Genomic DNA, 19,438 nt, shown 5'->3' on the forward strand with positions numbered 1-19,438 from the left:
TCTGCTAACTGTTTCTTAAGGATTTCTTTAAAATGCTCAATGACAGCTTTATCTCGAATTTCCTGTTTTCTGGGGATAATCTTCTCACTTCATATAACGTTGCTATTATGACCTAAATCTGACACCATTTCTAGTTAAATGGAAGAAAATTGTAATTACACACTCAACAGTTTAATTGTCCTAATGAAGCTGTTCATTTACGCGACCACTCATTTGGTTACATTCACACGCAGTCTGTCCATACTACCATGCATTAGTTATCTGTATTAACTCTACTAATTTAGATTTGAAATTAAAAGGTGACAGTAAGATTTTGATAGCATGTAGTACACTGTAATAAATCTTGAGGATGTCAACTATTTACTGGACTAAACTGAAACTTAAATAAATGATTTTTTTTAGGTTATGGTCAGAACTAAAAAGATAGTTTATGATACAGAGAAAGATAAAAACAAAATAACCACAAATTACATATATTAACATACATTTAAAAATATTCAAATTAAATGGCATAGAAGGTGGGACTATTCATTAAGAAGGGCAGCATGACAAGTGGCAATATTACTCTGCTTCTTTCCAACAATTTAAGTAACATCTAAGAAACATCCGATGCTGTACATTCTACTTCAGAAGACTGACAAAGCACAATGACAACTGTCAAATACTGCAGTAAGGAAATCTGTTATCGGAGAATTTCTCAAACCTACTGAACTATAAAACAAGTTTTTATATAATATAGCTACAAAGAGACTGCAATACAGGGGCGCCTGGGTGGCACAGCGGTTAAGCGTCTGCCTTCGGCTCAGGGCGTGATCCCGGTGTTATGGGATCGAGCCCCACATCAGGCTCCTCTGCTGTGAGCCTGCTTCTTCCTCTCCCACTCCCCCTGCTTGTGTTCCCTCTCTCGCTGGCTGTCTCTATCTCTGTCGAATAAATAAATAAAATCTTTAAAAAAAAAAAAAAAAGAGAGAGAGAGAGAGACTGCAATACGATATTCTCCAGATAATCATTTTGGGAAACCCTTCTCTTTTCTGCTTACTTAGGTAGTGTCAACCAACCGTTCTATCAGCCAAACTTCCTGAGGTAAGCAACTAGGTTTTACCTAAGCACTTTTTTAAAACTAAGAAATTTCAATTTGAACCCTCCTTCAATCTCCTGTCAAACACTCTTCCCACTCTTCACAAGAAGTAAATGTATCCTTAATTCGGTTATCTGGCCCCAAAGCCAAACTGGTCTCTATGACATCATCTAGATACTTTCAAAAGCCATAACCTTCAAATGAAAAACAGGTAAAAGTCTCTTAGGTAAGAAATACATTCCATAATTCTTCAGACTGTACCATTCACTTTGATGGGAATCTCCCAGAGTTGGTAAATGTAAATTTTGAAATAGCATCTATGACTTATTTTAGATACTTCAGGAAGACAACACATCTCCCATTCATATCATGAGCCTTCATAAACTCGCCAATAAACTATCAATATAACAGAATTAACCTAGAAGATAGAGTCGTTTCCCCCTTTATAGGCAGGGGATACATTCCAAAAACCCCAGTGGACACCTGAAACTGTAGACAGTACAAAACTCTGTATGTACTATGTTTTATTTGTATACATACATATGATAAAGTTTAACTTACAAATCAGGCACAGTAAGAGATTAACAGCAATATCTAGTAATAAAACAGAATTATAATAATATACTGTAATAAAAGTTATGTCAATGTGTTTCCTCTCCCAAAATATCCTACTATACTATATTCACTCTTCTTGTGATAATGTAAGATAAAATGCCGATGTGATGAGATGAACTGAGGTAAAAGACATAGGCAATGTGTCCTACCGTTATGCTACTACTGACCTTCTGACCATATGCCAGAAGGTCATCTACTCAGGATAACAGATGACCAAAGGTAACTGAAACTGTGGAAAGCGAAACCCTGAGTGAGGCTGACTAATATACATATTTTACTACAAATGAACTTACAAATCCTAAAAGGAGGGAATTAAAAATTTTGAACCAGAAGGATTTTTTTTTCTCTTTCCATAGCTACCTTTTAATACTACGTAAGGACAACAACCCCAACCTTAAATGAGGTATCACAGAAAAAGCCAACAAACATACATGGTGACTTTCTAGATACTAGAAGTAAGATAAACAGGACTACAGTATCTAAAGGAAGTGTGAAAAAGCAACGAGGCATAGATGAAAAAGGCAGAAGTAGAAAAGGGATAAAGAAATAGGCCAAAGATAGATACTATAATAACAAAAATACCTACTGAGATCATTGGACCCAGAGAAAAGAGCAAAGCTACAGCATACAAAGGAAAGGTTATGGTTAGAATCAAAAACTTTAAGAGCAGAAAAAGGAACATTTAGTTCAAACACTTCACTTTACAAAGGAAAAACTGAGGCCCAGAGAGTATGAGTGACTGGACAAAGAGTGAATTAGCAGAATTCAAGCTCTAACCAGGTCTCCAGGTAACCTGTGACCAGTTTATTATTCTTTCCCAGATTAAGAAAATGCAATTGTAGCCCTTTTCTGCTTTTGCAAAAGGACAACAAAATGGGAAAGAAGCATTATCTTCAACAGACTAATTTTTTTTTTAATGAATCTATTCTTTATTTTTCTAGAGCTAATTATACATTCGTACATTACTCAGGGCATTTTCCTACTTTAAAATTTTTTTTCATTGCTAAAAATTACTTCAAAAAACAACTAAGGTTTAACCCCAAATCAGTCTAGCATTGTTTGGGGGCTTTAAAAAAATTCCATGACAGTTTAGAACTTAGAGAGCACTTGCTATTCTACACTCACTCTAATTTTTGTATAGTACATTTGTACTATACAAAGCCATGTCTCTTCCTCCAGAGATTTAACAAGTTATATATGTCCTCAGTTCCTGAGATAGGACATTACAGAACAGCTGCAATTTAGTAACACTTTTTAAAAATATTGGCTACTTCCAGGTACTATGCTTTACATATTTTTATCTTAATCGGTCCCTAAAACTCTAACAGATGTTAACATAACTCTTTTATGTATTGGGAAATGCATTCAGCCTATAATAAATGACAAGAATTTGAATTCTGATATGGAAAAACTATCCGGAGATGTACTATTAGCCTTGCCTATTATATAACTACATTAGAATGTGAAGCACATGCTTTACCTTAATATTTCATAAGATAATGAGTAAGGCAGCACTTACCTGATGTCTTAATGTCTATGATTTTATACTTAATTTATTCTCTCTTTACTTGTTTTATTTTGGGAATAAAGAACCTTAATTTCAATATTACTTTTATTTAACAACAGAATAAATTATGCAAATAAACCAAACATATTCTGAAGAGCTTAATGTCTATTCCTTGACATCTGTGACAAAAATTAAATAAAACTGTCACTTTAACTTATTTGGCTCAAATATGTACCATTTAAAATATAAGTATGGGACTCTACATATACTGATTCAAGATCTCTAATATTTAACATTTGAGTTTTCTGTGTATATTAGTGAAAATGTACAGTTTGCATTCACTAAGAAATTTAGAATTAAGTAATATTTAGCTTTACCTATAACTGTATAAATGAAAGGGTTTAAACAATAGGTTATCTGATATTTTTAACATACCTGTGACAGAATCTGATCTGGAATGCTCTTCACTGTCTGAATCCTCCAGTAAATCATCACTTAAAGACAAAGTAAAAAAATATTTGGAATTTCAAAAAAAAGGTATACATATTATGAGACAAAGAAAAAAGTTACAACCACCGCTCTGCAACTCATAGAGAAGTATCATATAAAACTATTAAAACTTGCTTAAATGACATATAAGTAGTCTGAAATCATAACTGATTGACAATGCTGGTATTGGATTACCTTAAAATCATGAAATAAGTATCTGTCTGAAACAAAATGTGGAAACCTCTAAGAATGTATAATAAAATTTGTACGGATTTGAAGACTGTTAAGGTGTGACTGAGAATAGTCAGGTAAATAAATGGATAATAGAGCGAGGCAGCTAATAAAGTCAAGTATAAGCTTCAGGTAGTAAAATTTTAATAACTATTTTATTACTGAATTCAAGAAAGTTGTCCTAAAACCAAATAAAAGAGCTATATAAATATGTGTATATGTACATGTGTATATGTACATGTACTCTCTCTCTCACACACACACTTCATTTTTGCTTTGTGTTTGGTTTGTTTGTTTTTAAAGGGGTAGTAAGTACTCCTTGACAAGCAGGGAAACTATTACAACTCAGAAGTTATATGTTAAGAGAGGAAGTCCCTCCTTTATTCTTTACTCAGTCAAGAAATTGCCAGCCTCCCTCTTCACATCCATCTTTATCCACACTCTCATCTGTTAGCAGACAAGAAAAAAATTTAATGAAAGATCACTCTAGCACAATATGAGATTGTGTCTGTACTCTAACAATCAGCACTTCTACAGTTCTAAAATTCTGATGACCTCAATTTAAAAAATTAAGAGATGCATTTTGAAGGAAAGAAAGAAAATATTAACTCTCCCTTTCTGAAACAATATATTTCACTTACAACGGAAAAAACCAGGCACCTAGATAATTCTAAATGAAATGCAAGTTAGTAATCTCTGTTTAAGGAAAAAAAAAAAGGTTGAAATATGCGGCAGGGGCAGGGCTCAGTTAGACATTTTTGACAAATTTCTGTGTCTTAAATTTTTCAAGTGGAAATAATTTTCCATAAAACAATTCTGTGCTATAATTTAAAGCAACAAAAAAATGTGCAAAAGTTCAACATCAGTTGCTAATTAGCCTTAAGCTATTTAAATACTAATTGGCTGATTTCAGAGAAATAATAAAGATACTTGGAAAAATAAATCCCAAGAGGAAATACTAATCTTTGGAAATTATCCAGAATGAAGAAATCCAAACCAAGAAGACACAACAGGTTTCATGTACGGATGGGTTTTCATATTAAAAAAATAACCAAGTATTATCCAGCTATAAGGACAAAAAGTTAAATAAAGTACTTGTATATTTTATTTATTTTATTTTTATTTATTTAAGTAGGCTTCACGCCCAATGTAGAACCCAACATGGAGCTTAAACTCACAACCCTGAGATCAAAACCTGAGCTGAGATCAAGAGTTGGATACTTAACTGTCTGAGCCACCCAAGCGCCCTAAGTAGTTGTATATTTTAAAGAAGGAATTCAAGGTGCCTTGATATGAAATTACAAATAACGTGATAAAGGGTTGCCAGAAAATCACCTTAACTAGCAAAAAAACAAAATGAAATAAAAAGCTCTTTCTAAAGTTTTTCAAAATACAATCTCTTTTCAAAAAATTATTTGATAGAAAAATTCTCATACCATTACATAATGAAGCACAATGATTGAACTGTATATACCAAAAGGGTGAATTTTATGATGTATAACTATACCTTAATAAAACTCTTAAATATGGGTTAAAAAAACACATGTAAATACATATTAAAAAATTTATATATATAAATGTTAACATAACTGGATGATATAATTATGGGTACTCTACATATCTTCAAGTTACTTCTCTGTATTGTCCAATTTTTCTATGTTAAGCATGCATTAGGTTTATAACAGACACTAGATTTACTAAAGCCTTTTACATGTGCAAAACCTTCTGCAGAGTAATAAATATCCAAAATAAATAAGACATTATGAATAAGTTTTAAATGGTTAGTTAGTATTATCTATTTTTGAAAACTGAAGATACTAGTTATCACATGGATACCTTAGCTTTGATATATCAATACTATATAAACAACTTCAAAGTTAAATGCAGGAAATTTTTACCAATTTGAAAAATATACAAAATGAGACAAAGATGTTAATTCATTTAAATTAAATGTGTTCCCAAATAATCTTCCTTCCCAAATATTCTTCCCTGAATTAACTATGAACAAAGACAAATGTTGCCTTTCAAGTAGAAATGATCATAAACAATCCATAAGCAAACTACACTGCCAATTAAGCTTCTTGGCTAAGTTTTAATTTGTTCAATTAACATTATTCTTTGAGCTAATGAAACTTATACAGTATTTTTCAAAACAAATATATTATATATTGTGCCACAAAATCAGTATTAGTGTGGTTCAGTATATTCACTACCAATGCAACACAAATCCTGCTACCTCTGGTGGAAGAGAGAGCCAGAGAGGGAGACTGAGGTTAGAGATGAAGTTCCACCTCTTCAGCTTCCTCCTATTACTCCAACTTAGGAGTACTCTTTCGGTGTGATTCACTTCACTTTCTTAAGAGAAAAGGATCCTTCTACCCTAGAAAGACTACCTCTTAAAAGTACACAGAGATTTATATCTCAACTCCAGCACACCACAACATAATACCTGTCTACCTGAGTTACTGGGTGTTTACTGAAAATGTACATTTTACCTAAGTGTGTGTGCAATCTTAAAAAGTATGTCTTGATTCAATTTTTAACCCCCAAATTACAAAACTCCAAGACAAAAGTTCTAATTAAAATCAGTGTTCAGGGCGCCTGGGTGGCTCAGTCGTTAAGCGTCTGCCTTTGGCTCAGGGCGTGATCCTGGCGTTCTGGGATCGAGCCCCACGTCAGGCTTTTCCGCTGGGAGCCTGCTTCTTCCTCTCCCACTCCCCCTGCTTGTGTTCCCTCTCTCGCTGGCTGTCTCTCTCTCTCTCTGTCGAATGAATAAATAAAATCTTAAAAAAATAAATAAAATAAATAAAATAAAATAAAATAAAATCAGTGTTCAGGGGCGCCTGGGTGGCACAGTTGGTTAAGCGCCGACTCTTGGTTTCGGCTCAGGTTGTGACCGAAGGGGGGGACTCCACACTCAGCAGAGTCTGCCTCAGATTCTCTCTACCTCTCCCTCTACCCCTCCCATTCATGCTCTCTCTCTCTAAAATAAATAAATAAATCTTTAAAAAAATAAATTAAATCAGTGTTCAGAAGCACATACCAATTTCATTATCTTCTATTAATTTTCCACTAACTTTTTTTTTAAAAGATTTTATTTATTTATTCGACAGAGATAGAGACAGCCAGCGAGAGAGGGAACACAAGCAGGGGGAGTGGGAGAGGAAGAAGCAGGCTCCCAGCGGAAAAGCCTGACATGGGGCTCGATCCCAGAACGCCAGGATCATGCCCTGAGCCGAAGGCAGACGCTTAACGACTGCGCCGCCCAGGTGCCCCCATACTTTATTTTTTTAAAATTATTTATTTATTTACTTGAGAGAAAGAGAGCGGGTATGTGCACACGTGTGCGCATGTGCGAAAGAGAGAAAGAGAGCGAGCGTAAGCAGGGGGAGAGGGAGAGGGAAAAGCAGGCTCACAGCGGAGGAGCCTGATGTGGGGCTCAATCCCAGAACGCCGGGACCACGCCCTGAGCCGAAGGCAGACGCCTAACCGCTGTGCCACCCAGGCGCCCCTTTTCCACTAACTTCTAAGAAAATCACAGAGCTCAAGCACACTTACTTTCCAGTCCTATTGACAAATGTAGTCAAAACTCAAACAATAGGCCACCTGCTTTTCCATCAAGCTGGGGATTTACTCACAGGGATTTATAATAACTGAGAACAGCCAATGAAGCTTTAATGCAGTCTGTTTCAGAGCTCAGCCACATTCATTTACCTACCCACAATTTATACATATCATTACCAAGAAAGACCAGACAGAGGTAACCTTCCCAACTAATATACTGTGAATTTTCCATTAATGCCATTAATGAAGCAATTTGCACTAATAAGAGTTTTACGTTATGTACATGCCACCAAAAGGACTGTGAAGTAAAATATTGTGAAATCACTGACTGTGGTAGAACATCTATCACACATCATTAACATAAGAAGCCCCTGCAAGTGAGATGACAGATCGACTCAGCATCAGGACATCTGATCATAGTTAAATAGGCCCCATTTCACACTGCTACCTTCAGAATCTTAAAAGGGAGTAGCTTCTACTGCTTAAAACAAGTTGAGTGGTTTTTGGAACCTTCATTCTGCCTGCTTGAGAATACTGCATATGTTGCTCTATAATCCTGGCCCAGTTCAGAGTTACAACTGCAGTGTCTTCAGAGACGAGTGGGTAAAGTAAAATTATACTTTGACTCCTGCACCCACACAGATCAAATACAGCTACAGAAATCAAGACTGTCACAAAACCTGTTGTGTGAACCCAACACAACAATTTTACCAAAATGTCTCTACAGCAATAATGACCATGCCTCAACTCATGCTGACTACTGATAAACTGTTTTAAATAATCAGGTCATCTTGCCTAGCCATGGGTGATTTCACTATGCATTAGCACTTCTACAATTTGAGGTGCTAATGAAAACAAGTGGGAACCAAAATCATTTGGTTCAACTGCACTAGGAAAAGATTTAGAAGAATGTAAAATAACAAGTTTAATCGAAGGATTTTGTTTCATTATTTAGACTTTATTTTTCAGTGCAGCAATTATTTCCAATTGGCATAGACTGAGACAGAAAATAAATTTTATAGATGATGGCATTTCTGAATGAAAATTTTTCTCAAGTATCACAGCTCTTCCAGACTTTATAACTAAACGTTTGTTCTCTACTCTCTTGACCTACTAATTTTTTCTGCCCCTTTAATTGGAATTAAGAGAATATAAAATTTAGGACAATATGTAACTTTTATAAATCCACTAAAAAAATTCACATACCTATCTCCTTCCAATTTTGGTATGTCCGAGCAGCTGGAGGAGTCTTCCAGCCACGCTAAAGTTGGTCTTCTTGATTCAACTGCCGAGCTTGGTTCTCCCGAAAGAATAAGCTGTTGTACAATTGCTGGGTCATATGCATTAATTTCAAACTTCAAGTGCACCTAAATGAATGAAAAGCCAAGGTTTAAGACTGACTTTTTTCTCAATTACTAATTTGTTACTTCAAAATTAAAACATACCTTCATAAGTTTGGAAACATCCCATATGCAGATCTTTCCTCGTTTTGTTGCAGCAGCTAGAAAATGAGGGCAGCTTCCCGACCCAAAGCAAGCTATTCTGTCAGTTCCATCGGTACAGGGAAACTGTGCAGGACTTGTCGCAAGAGTGACGGACAACGGCACATTCTGTGTGTGCTCACCTTTCACAAACGGGCAGTTTGGGGAGTGTCTCTCATGTTCAGACCTTTACACAGATTAAGGAAGGAAAAGTTTACTTAAGGACAAAGCTGTTAAGTCTGTAGATTTAAAAAAGAACTCCAGGATCATCTTTTCTTTTTTTAAAAAACAATTAAAGTACGCTTTATTAAAAAGACTCAAATGCCACATCATTCAATCTTACCAAGATCACTCTAACATATTCAACCACTCACTATAGCAGATTTTATTCCCTTTAACGTATTACACATAAAATCAGTCGCTGACAAAACAGAAATGCTATAATATAATTTATACTATATTCATACTTATAAAATTGTGTAAAGTCTGGTATTTCCTCACACTGTTTCCTACAACTGTAAATAAGTAATTACTTTGTTTCGGTTTAAAATTCCCCATAAACCATGTACAGCATACTGACAATAGGTAATAATATTGTATTATATACCTGAAGTTTGAGAACAGGATGTATTTTAAATTAGATCTTAACACATGTACACACACAAAATGGTAACTGTGTAGAGGTGATGGATATATTAATTAGCTTGACTGTGGTAGTCTTTTCAGTGTGTACATATACCAAAACATCAAGTTGTACACCTTAAATATATACAATTTTTACATGTCAAAGATATCTCAATACAGCTATTTTTAAAATTAATTATATACAATCATATGCATATCTATATTTATCAGTGGCCACAACTGTAAATGACATATAGTAAAAACTCAGTTCAGTGTCATTCGTATCACAAAAAAACTTTTTAGTAAAGATCTGAAAGCAAAAAGATCTAGAGTTTGGATAAAATGACCTATGTTAAGAACACAGAAATACATCTTACACATTCACTACAGGACCAAACCAGATAAATAACTCTAAACAAAATTTATTTTCAAAGAAACATAGAAAGATAATATTCATAGACTGTGCATTATTTCTTTCACATAAATGCTTAATGAGCAAAAAGAAACGTTAAATTTGTTTACTTAGAAAATTCTAACATGTTTAGTAAAAATAAAACAGTAGGAATTCTCAAGACTAGTATAATGACTTTAAAAATTCTCAAATATTGAGGGGCGCCTGGGTGGCACAGCGGTTAAGCGTCTGCCTTCGGCTCAGGGCGTGATCCCAGCATTATGGGATCGAGCCCCACATCAGGCTCTGCAGCTATGAGCCTGCTTCTTCCTCTCCCACTCCCCTGCTTGTGTTCCCTCTCTCGCTGGCTGTCTCTATCTCTGTCAAATAAATAAATAAAATCTTTAAGAAAAAAAAAATTCTCAAATATTGAAAGCAGGATCAACTTTAACACAAAGTATGTCTCCAACTTTGTGACTACTTTCTTTCTTTCTGGTTATTCTTTTTTTTACTCTCACTAGCTGTAAATACAAGGCATTACCTGAAATGTCAGGATGCTGCTACCAAAAAAAGGAACTTTTTTTTTTTAATTTCCAAGGCAAAGAAAGGAAAACTACACTTATAAAATATGCCATTCCTCAGGGTGTACATATATCTTTTTTCAAGGCACCTACAACTTACCTATATTCATATATAAACCCTGGACAATTTGCAATAGTCAGATGTCTTACATAATTGCTTTTAAATGACATCCCCAAGCACATATTTTGACTGGATTCCCTCCCAACTAAATCGTAGGGTATTTTCCTCTTTCCATCCTTCTTTCTTCCCTGAGTTTTAACTTTTTAATTAAAATGTTATTTACACAAGTGACACATAAATATATAAAATAAAGCTAAATACCACTCAATTACAATATCCAATCCCAGTAATCTCTTTTCCCACCTCCAAATAACCGCTTTTATGAATTTAATCAGTATACTTCTAAAATATTTTTGTAAGTTTTCATGTATACATATAAGAAAATATATTTTTTCATTTTAAATAAAAGTACTACTGTATGAATCATCCTACAACAAACTTCTTGATACAATAACTAAAAATTACTGATGGTGAATAGAGAGCAAACTATTGATTCCTTTTAACTGTTGGATAATAGATTATATGACCATACCACATTTTATTTGGCTATTCCATCCTGACAAACATTTAAGATGATTCCAGCTTTTCATAGCAGTTACCATCCACTTTATGCCTCTTTGCATAGAAGAGGAATTAATTCTCTCAGGTAAATAAGTAGAAGTGGAATTGCCAGATGATAGGGTGTGCTCATTTTATTTTTTAAAAACTTCAATCTCCCTCCAAAGTAGCTCTATCAACTCCCGCCATCAATATATGAGAGTCCCATTGTCCACTTGCAAGTTTTCCTTCTTTTCCCCCTTACAGATTCAGAAGCTACCTAGGCTCAGCTCCCCACCTCCCTTCAATCCTGTTCTCTCCTATTCATTTAGAACACTGCCCTCAAGCCCTCAGAGATGCTACCAATTGCTTAAATTTGAGGAATCCTGAATCCTGGGGCAAGAAGAGATAGAATCCTTGATTCCCTGACCATGTCGAGAAAAGATAGGTTTTGACAGCCCAAGGTGCATATTTGAAATTTCCAACCCCAAAAATATTTATGAATAAAGTTACATTCTATAATATCACGGTATAATTTTTTAGGGATGGGTTAAATAACAGGATCAGCCTAAGAAACTAAAAAATACATGTTAAAATGGTTTCTATATAAATAGTTTCTAGGGGAAAAGACTGAGTTCCAAACAGAACCTTAACCCAAGCTGGAAATTGCACATGTTCAACTCAGTCCACAGACAGATAGACGCGACTTCAATTTTCATACAGTAAACCCCACTGTAAACGGGAATCCATATGTTCACTCCAATCGGCTTTAGCTAGTTTACCCCATTCACATCAGCTGATTAACATTCAGAGACCTCAAACTAATTTTACTACAAACCAAATCCTGGCTCCATCACTAATCAGCCATATGCTCTTTGGCAAATTTTATTTTCTTTATTTACAATGGGATAATAATTCCTATTGCGCTGAGTGACGGTTAAGGATTAAACTGGGAATATTCTCCATTCCCTCCTCTAAAATCAAGATAGCCGTACTTATTTCATAGGGCTAATATGAGAATTAAACGAGTTAAACATACATAAAGTGCTTAGGATGGTACCTGGTAAGTAGCATTATATAAGTATTTGCTCTTATTACTATTACTATTACTAGGGCCTCAGTTATTTATAAAAATTAGGTTTCAATACATAATCTCTAATGTTTAACCAAGTTCTAAACTTTCATTCACTGGAATTCAAAATTACCACAGACTCCCTAAAATTACTTTAAAGTTAAAAACATAAATCGTAAAGCCCTGCTCTGTGGACTCCCTACTGACAGGCTGTCCTCAACTGACCAAGACTGAACTGCTGAAGTTAATAATACTGTATCAACATACTTATCATAGCCTTCCGGTTCAGGCCTAATTCTACTTTTTGGCACTTCTCCCACAGATTTTAGGAAGTCAAAGACCTTAGTTACTCTATGCCAAGTGATATGACAGCATAGACAGTGCTCTCTCATTCTCTTAGGACAAAGGCAAAAATACAGATGGAAAAAGGCAAGAATTTCATTATATCTAGATGAAAAATGGAAAACTTAGAAGCCTACTTATATGATTAACTTAGCCTATTACATCCAGAAAAATCACAACTCACCAAGGTTCATCAGTAGGTTCCCAACAAACGAGACATACACTACAAGTAAAACACATGGCTCTGTCGTCTCCAGATGAAGCAGGCTACAAATTTACAAAGAAGACAGAAAAGGTTAATATTAAAATAACCTTTTAATAAAAACTCTTCTAAAAATGTTCATCTTAGGTAAAAAGCAGACTGAGGAAAAGACAATTAGCCTATACACTGATTCCAGAGATACAGTGAATGCCTAAATGTTTAAAAATTTGCTGCTTTATTTGAAAAGTTGTGTTTCATCAAAAAATGAGCACTAAAGCAAACATGGAGGCACACACATACTTAGTCTCTAATCTAGCACCATCTAAATGCATTACTGAAGTATTTGAAATACAGTAAAATATATAAGGAAATAGAGTCTAACACATTTTATTATTAAAAACTGAATTTCATTCTGCCACCTAAGAAAGGCCAAGTAAAAAGGAAAAGCAAACTAGTGAACCTAATTCATGTAATATCCTTTAAGACACACAGGACAAAATGTCACATATATAAAATTATACATCAAAATCTAAACTAAAATATAGCTCTGAAAACAAACATTACTATTTTTGAGGACTTACTCTACTTAACACCTACTATGCATATAGATGTAAATTTATTTATATTCTTTAAAATTAAGAATAATCAGTCGCTATCACAGGCAGAAGATTCTAGAAAATCTATAACTTGATCTCTTCGCAAAGATGGAATACAATAAACAATAATTCAACAGAAAAAATACCAAGGCATCACGTTACAGAGATTGTTTTAGGAAATGATACCAAATAGCAATGAAGATAAATTATCAGGAAAAATGGTCCATATTCAAACTTTAAGTTAGGAAAATAATTTCAGTAACTCTAGTATTAGCCAGCCTCCAAACTAATCTATCTTTAACTGGAAATCTGACAGACTGTGAATAAAATAGTCCAATATGTATGAATATCTGATTTAATTTTAGTTAAGATACTCCGAACACTTCAAGATAACTAAGGAATAATCACTCTTGAGATTCTCTACAATAGTTACTTCAATGTATTTCAAAGTTTAGTTGAATTCTAAAATTAAGTGAGCATCCTTTATGTAAACTGACAAGTAAGTATTAATTTGCTTAGATTCTTTAGCAGTGGTAAGCCATTCTCCACTACCCAGTTTAAGCCTTCTGTATTTAGTATATTATGCCCATCTGAAGTCATTTTTCTTAATTTTCCTCTACTTTAGGTCAGTGAACCTCTCTATAATGTCCTGCTCGTCTTTTAGTCACATAAATCCCTATACTGTACATTCTCCTTTTTTCTACATAAATCTATTTTCCTTGACTACTCACTCCTCTTTCTGTGCAATTTCTTAATCAGTTCTTCAAAGTATATATATTCAGGCGCACTGTACCACCCGCAATGCTGCTTCTACAGTTATACAGAAGTATGTGGGTAATTTATATCCCAACCAAAATTAGAGTTTCAGGAGTAACTGCAATGTGTTACTTTTTGTTGCATTACCCTCAGTATCTACTACTCTGTTATGAATGTAGAAATCACAAAGTGAAAATAAACACACATCCAAAGAGAACACTTTTCAAAAAGCAAATCTGAAGAATACTGCCTGGCTTCTGAAAGAAAATAGTTATGAAGCATTAACTCAGTTGTTAGCTACTTGTAACAAATATTTTTTTTCCTTTTTGTACACAATACATGATATAGGAAATAGCCAGTCAGTATTCAAAGGTCCAAGAATAAAACAAAACTCACGCAAATGCATACATACAGGCACAGAGCAAGGCTGCATAAATCAATTTCTGAGAAACTATTAAATGTTGATGATTTTACTGAAGACTATAAAAGCATACTGAAAAAAAAATGTTTTTTGAGTCTTTTTTACCTGATGATAAAATCCAGCTTGAGCCATGGGATCTGGCTGTGCCCATCGATAGCCTACATGAGGCCATGAGGTAAATGTCTCCCGTCTGTTAGCTTCACTATACATCAGCGATCTGCAAGTAAACATACCTTATGTAACTGAAGTTAGGCATCAAATTATAGTGACACTCCTACTTAACACTGAACAAAAATTTTACTGGATTATCAACAAAAACTGGGAATGGTCTAATGACCAATATCAAATGTGTATTTTAAACTAAAACTGATCACCTTCAGGAATTTCCCTGAAACACCATAGAGAAAAAGAAACCTGATTGATAGCTACAACTGATAATTAACAAATGTTGCATTACTACCAAGCAGAGAACAGAAAATCTAGAGACATAAAGACAGAGTCATATGCTTTCATCATGTGCCAAATTTGCATACATGGATAAAACCACAACCAAAGGAACAGTGATAAGTTTTATCTCAACCATGTTGAGAAAGTATTTTCCAATTTAAATTTTTTTTTAAGTAGAAAGCAATTTTCTTTCTGTTCTTTCTCCAGAGAAATCCTTTTCTAGGAAAGGTATACTCTCCAGGGAACTATCAAAAAAGATCTTCATATGTGTTTTCATATAAAAATATATTAGCTGACTGAGAGTAAACCTATAACCTAGAGCATTTTTTAAATGAGTCGCTTTAAAAAAAAAAAATCTTTTTAATTTACTTTTTTAAGTAAGCTCTACGCCCAACGTGGGGCTTGAATTCACGATACCAAGATCAAGAGTCGCATGTTCTACCAACCAAGCTAGCCAGGCAGCCAACCTAGAGTATTATTTTAAAGAATGATACTAAATTTAGACAAAGTCCAAATGGCTTCGAGAAAGAAAGGACTGGTAAGCAAAGGTTATTCTTCCTAAAACAAAAGTGTAAATGATAACAGGAAGGGAGGGGGAAAAAAAGAAAGTGGTAAAGGTCATCACAGCGAGACCAGAAAAACACTTTCCTCTAAATTTTTCCCTAAATTAGCACATAATTTCCTATAAAATTGCTAGTGAGCTTAGGTTTAACTCATAGTTGTGTTCTGGCTTAAAAAAAAACAAAAGTTGTTGGGTCAGAAAAGCCTTATCATTTACAGGCTATAGATTTCTTCAGGATCTGTGTCAGACAGAAAACCACCCGCTTGCTTATATTACCAAACAAAAGAGCAAGAGCACCTAACAAAACCTAACAAACCTCCAACAGACCCAAGTTCATGAACATCTTCATAAGTTCCTGGATTCATTCTCAATGAAACAAATACCACAGACTACATCCAAATTAGTATTCTAAGACATTTAAACACCTCCAGAAACACAATATTCTATCCAGTGAATGCATTTCCTAAAATAAGCCATTTACCACAGCTTGCACAGATTTCTTTAGAAACCCAACTACTATTTGCAAAAAATATAGCTCTGAAGGGCTGTTTTATAATCTCAAGATAGGTATAACTCTAGAAAAAGAAATACTTATTCCAGGTACATTTTTCCCCCTCTCCAGACATATTCTAAGGAATATTTTAATGATAACCACACCCCAGATTAAAAATGATAGTCTCTACATTTTACCCAAAAAACACAAAATGCAGTATTATACAGAATATAAAAACCCTTCCCAAATGTTAACATGACCAAGAGAAGTTATTTACATAATAACAGAATCACTCCAAAACAAAAAATAGGCAACTGATCAAGCAAAAGTCTCAGCTTACCAAGAGCTAAGCTAATAGGTATGGCAAACTAATGTAAGAGCCACACTTAATAGAAGTTAATATATTCAGGAGGGGCTGTGCTAACATCAGCATGTACTATTTATAAATGTACTTTAGAAAAAAAGCATAAGAAATTATAATTCACATCCAGTGAAAATGTGAAATGCTATATGGAAAGGCAAATGTGAATTTATCAAAACTGCTGAGTTTAATTATTTCCTTATAGCATTTCCAAACTTAACACTTTTGGTAAGAATCTAAAGTTATGGGACACCTGGGCGGCTCAGATGGTTAAGTATCTGCCTTCAGGGGCACCTGGGCGGCACAGTCGTTAAGCCTCTGCCTTCGGGTCAGGGCGTGATCCCAGCGTTCTGGGATCCAGCCCCACATCAGGCTCCTCCACTAGGAGTCTGCTTCTTCCTCTCCCCCTCCCCCTGCTGTGTTCCCTCTCTCGCTGGCTGTCTCTCTCTGTCAAATAAATAAATAAAATCTTTAAAAAAAAAAAAAAGGTTATCTGCCTTCGGCTCAGGTCCTGATCTCCAGATCCTGGGATGGAGCTCAGCAGGGAGTCTGTCTTCTCCCTCTCCCTCTGCCTCTCCCCACTGCCCCCCCCATGCTCGCGCGCTCTCTCTCTCTCTCTCTCTCTCTCTCAAATGAATAAAAATCTTAAAAAAAAAAAATCTAATATATTTCAAACAAATCATTTAAGTTTTTAAATGAACATATTACTGGCTTTTTAATTAGTTTTATACAAAGCAGGACCTCAATGAATCTCTATTGAAGAAAATAATGGTTGAGGTATGATTTCTGTAATACACTGTTTAAATCCAGGGCAGGCAGCATAAAAATCTTAATTCTAAATTGCCCTAATTGATTTTTTAAGTAGGAAATAATATATGGCTCTTATACACAGGTTCTGGCACAGCTTTTCAATTTATGAAAACTGCTTTTCAGTGCTTTTATCAAGGCATAATAATTATTATCTACTGAATAATTATATTTTTAAGGCAACTCAAATATTTACTAAGTATGGAGCTGGAATTTTCAAAATAGTTTTATGACCCCTTTAAATACCTTCCAAGCACCAAGAAAAAATGTTTAACAGCAATTCAAGTACTAATTCACTTCAGTATTTTGTTATGAGAATCTGAATGTTTTTCCAAAATACTCTGAAATACATTTTGAGTCATAATTAAATTTTTGTTATTCTTAGTTAATTCAAAAACCTAATCAATTCAATTTCACTGTAACATCTCTTTATAAGCAAGGTTATACCTGTCCACAGAACGGCCTGGCCCCACTCCAAGTTCTGGACGAGCACTAGGTAAGAGGTAAGACAATCTGTCCATCACTGAGGATGCCACAGGTAAGGCAGCAACATTTTGATTTATTTTCTTGAGTTCATTCACAATGGCACTGGCAATGGACTTCAGCACATGATGAGGAAGATGAAATGTAACTGTGGCCCACTGAAATAAATTGGGAGTGTGAGCAAAGGAAAATGTACTCAACAGTTTAAACCAAAACTGTACCTTATACATTATAAAAAAAAAAAAAAAAGAACTATTCATCAGTCTCAAGTTCATTTACTCCATTAATTCATCATTTAAAGCAGGAACTTACAATTATGTAAAAAAATGAAACCTCAATCAGACAGTTCAGAACCTGAATGTAGCACATCTTCTTACATATGCATCAATTTAGGTTAACAAAAATCACCCATTACTTTTAATATTCCTCCAGCACATCTGCAATGTTAAGCACAAACTAGGCACTCAAATCTCTCTGTTCGTTAAGAATGTACTTGTACAGTGTAGTGAGACTGTACATATGCATAGGCATATGAGGATTTACTTCAGTTTAGCAGACTCTTATGTATTTATTGTTGTCACTATACACAGAGTAACTAAAAAGCACAGATCTTGTAGTCACACAGACTTAGATTCCAAAACCATCTTCACCATCAACTATGTGACCCTCGTCAAATTAACTTCAGTCTCCCACTTCTGTAATATGAGGAAAAACTACCCACATAGTACCTACTCACATAATGTTCTTAAGAAAATTCAAGGGAGAATTGGTACAATGTTTAATACAGTAAGCATTCAACAAATATTAACTATAATTATTTAACATTAAAATTATTTTAAAAGTTAGAAAGCAAAGATGCTAAGTATTATTCTTCTGGAGAAAGAAGTCTATAAAATAATTTCATTTCTATATCCTGTCCCTGCTCACCTATGATTTCCACTCTGTCTAGTATATTCTAGGCAGCCTACTAAATTATAATTTATCCATCTAACTAGAAAAACTTTTGGACAGAAACATGATTTGAATTGCTAAAGAGAAAGAGAGAGAAAGAGATAAAGACAAAGAAAATGAAAGCCTCCCATTTTGTTCCTAGAACTAACCCATTCATAAGAGCCTCTTGGCTGAATCCCCTTGAGAAAGGGCACTACAATAACGCCCTACCACACACTGTAAATCATACTCCAAACGTTCCCCAAAGGTACCTGTAGACATGCACCACAGTCACTGTCCGCTGGGAAATAGAAAATAGTGTGATCTTTCAGGCTTTACCAAGAAGTAGCATTGAACTGTGGTCCACTAGTGAAAGTAGGGACTTACGATGGTCAAATGGTTAACGGAGTTCTAGCCCAATGTTATCTCCGTGAGCTCTGTGGATCCCTGTACCTATCTTGCAGTTAATTGTCCAGTTTCCAAAAGCATAATTGGAAGAGATATAAAACCGGCAACCAGAAAAATCTCCACAGTTTCTATAGTCCTCTCTGAGAACTACTAAAGGAAGAAAGGCCAAGTGGAAGCCCCTAGAACTTCCATTCTCTATAAACCTACCCCAGAGCAATACCACATTCCTGAGGAAATTTCTGAGATTCACGCCACCAAAAGAGACCTGAAAGATACAGAGGAATTCAAACTACCTCACCTTCGTTTAACTGTCCTGTTTGGCCTACGCAAAATGTAAATGGATCTGAAAGAAAAACTGTGGATTATAAACTACCAGGTGACTTCAACTGCAGCTGCTAT

General features: G+C 34.8%; 1 protein-coding gene across 15 annotated transcripts in view; it reads right to left on the bottom strand.

Annotated features, from left to right (window-relative positions):
• Positions 1-19,438, bottom strand: part of BIRC6 (baculoviral IAP repeat containing 6) — a 235,638-nt gene that overhangs the window by 181,082 nt on the left and 35,118 nt on the right. For all 15 annotated transcript variants that reach the window (XR_004625038.1, XM_034659673.1, XM_019803711.2 and 12 more), the window contains exons 4-9: positions 17,666-17,859; positions 14,654-14,765; positions 12,758-12,840; positions 8,930-9,152; positions 8,691-8,851; positions 3,636-3,694 (exon numbers count right to left, since the gene is read on the bottom strand). Coding sequence is in view for 14 of the 15 variants with exons in the window: in XM_034659673.1 (XP_034515564.1) it covers positions 3,636-3,694; positions 8,691-8,851; positions 8,930-9,152; positions 12,758-12,840; positions 14,654-14,765; positions 17,666-17,859 (832 nt within the window). In the remaining variant the exon portion in view is untranslated. The remainder of the gene's footprint in view (positions 1-3,635; positions 3,695-8,690; positions 8,852-8,929; positions 9,153-12,757; positions 12,841-14,653; positions 14,766-17,665; positions 17,860-19,438) is intronic.

Source organism: Ailuropoda melanoleuca, chromosome 4 (genome assembly GCF_002007445.2).
Source record: "Ailuropoda melanoleuca isolate Jingjing chromosome 4, ASM200744v2, whole genome shotgun sequence".
Taxonomy (NCBI): domain Eukaryota; kingdom Metazoa; phylum Chordata; class Mammalia; order Carnivora; family Ursidae; genus Ailuropoda; species Ailuropoda melanoleuca.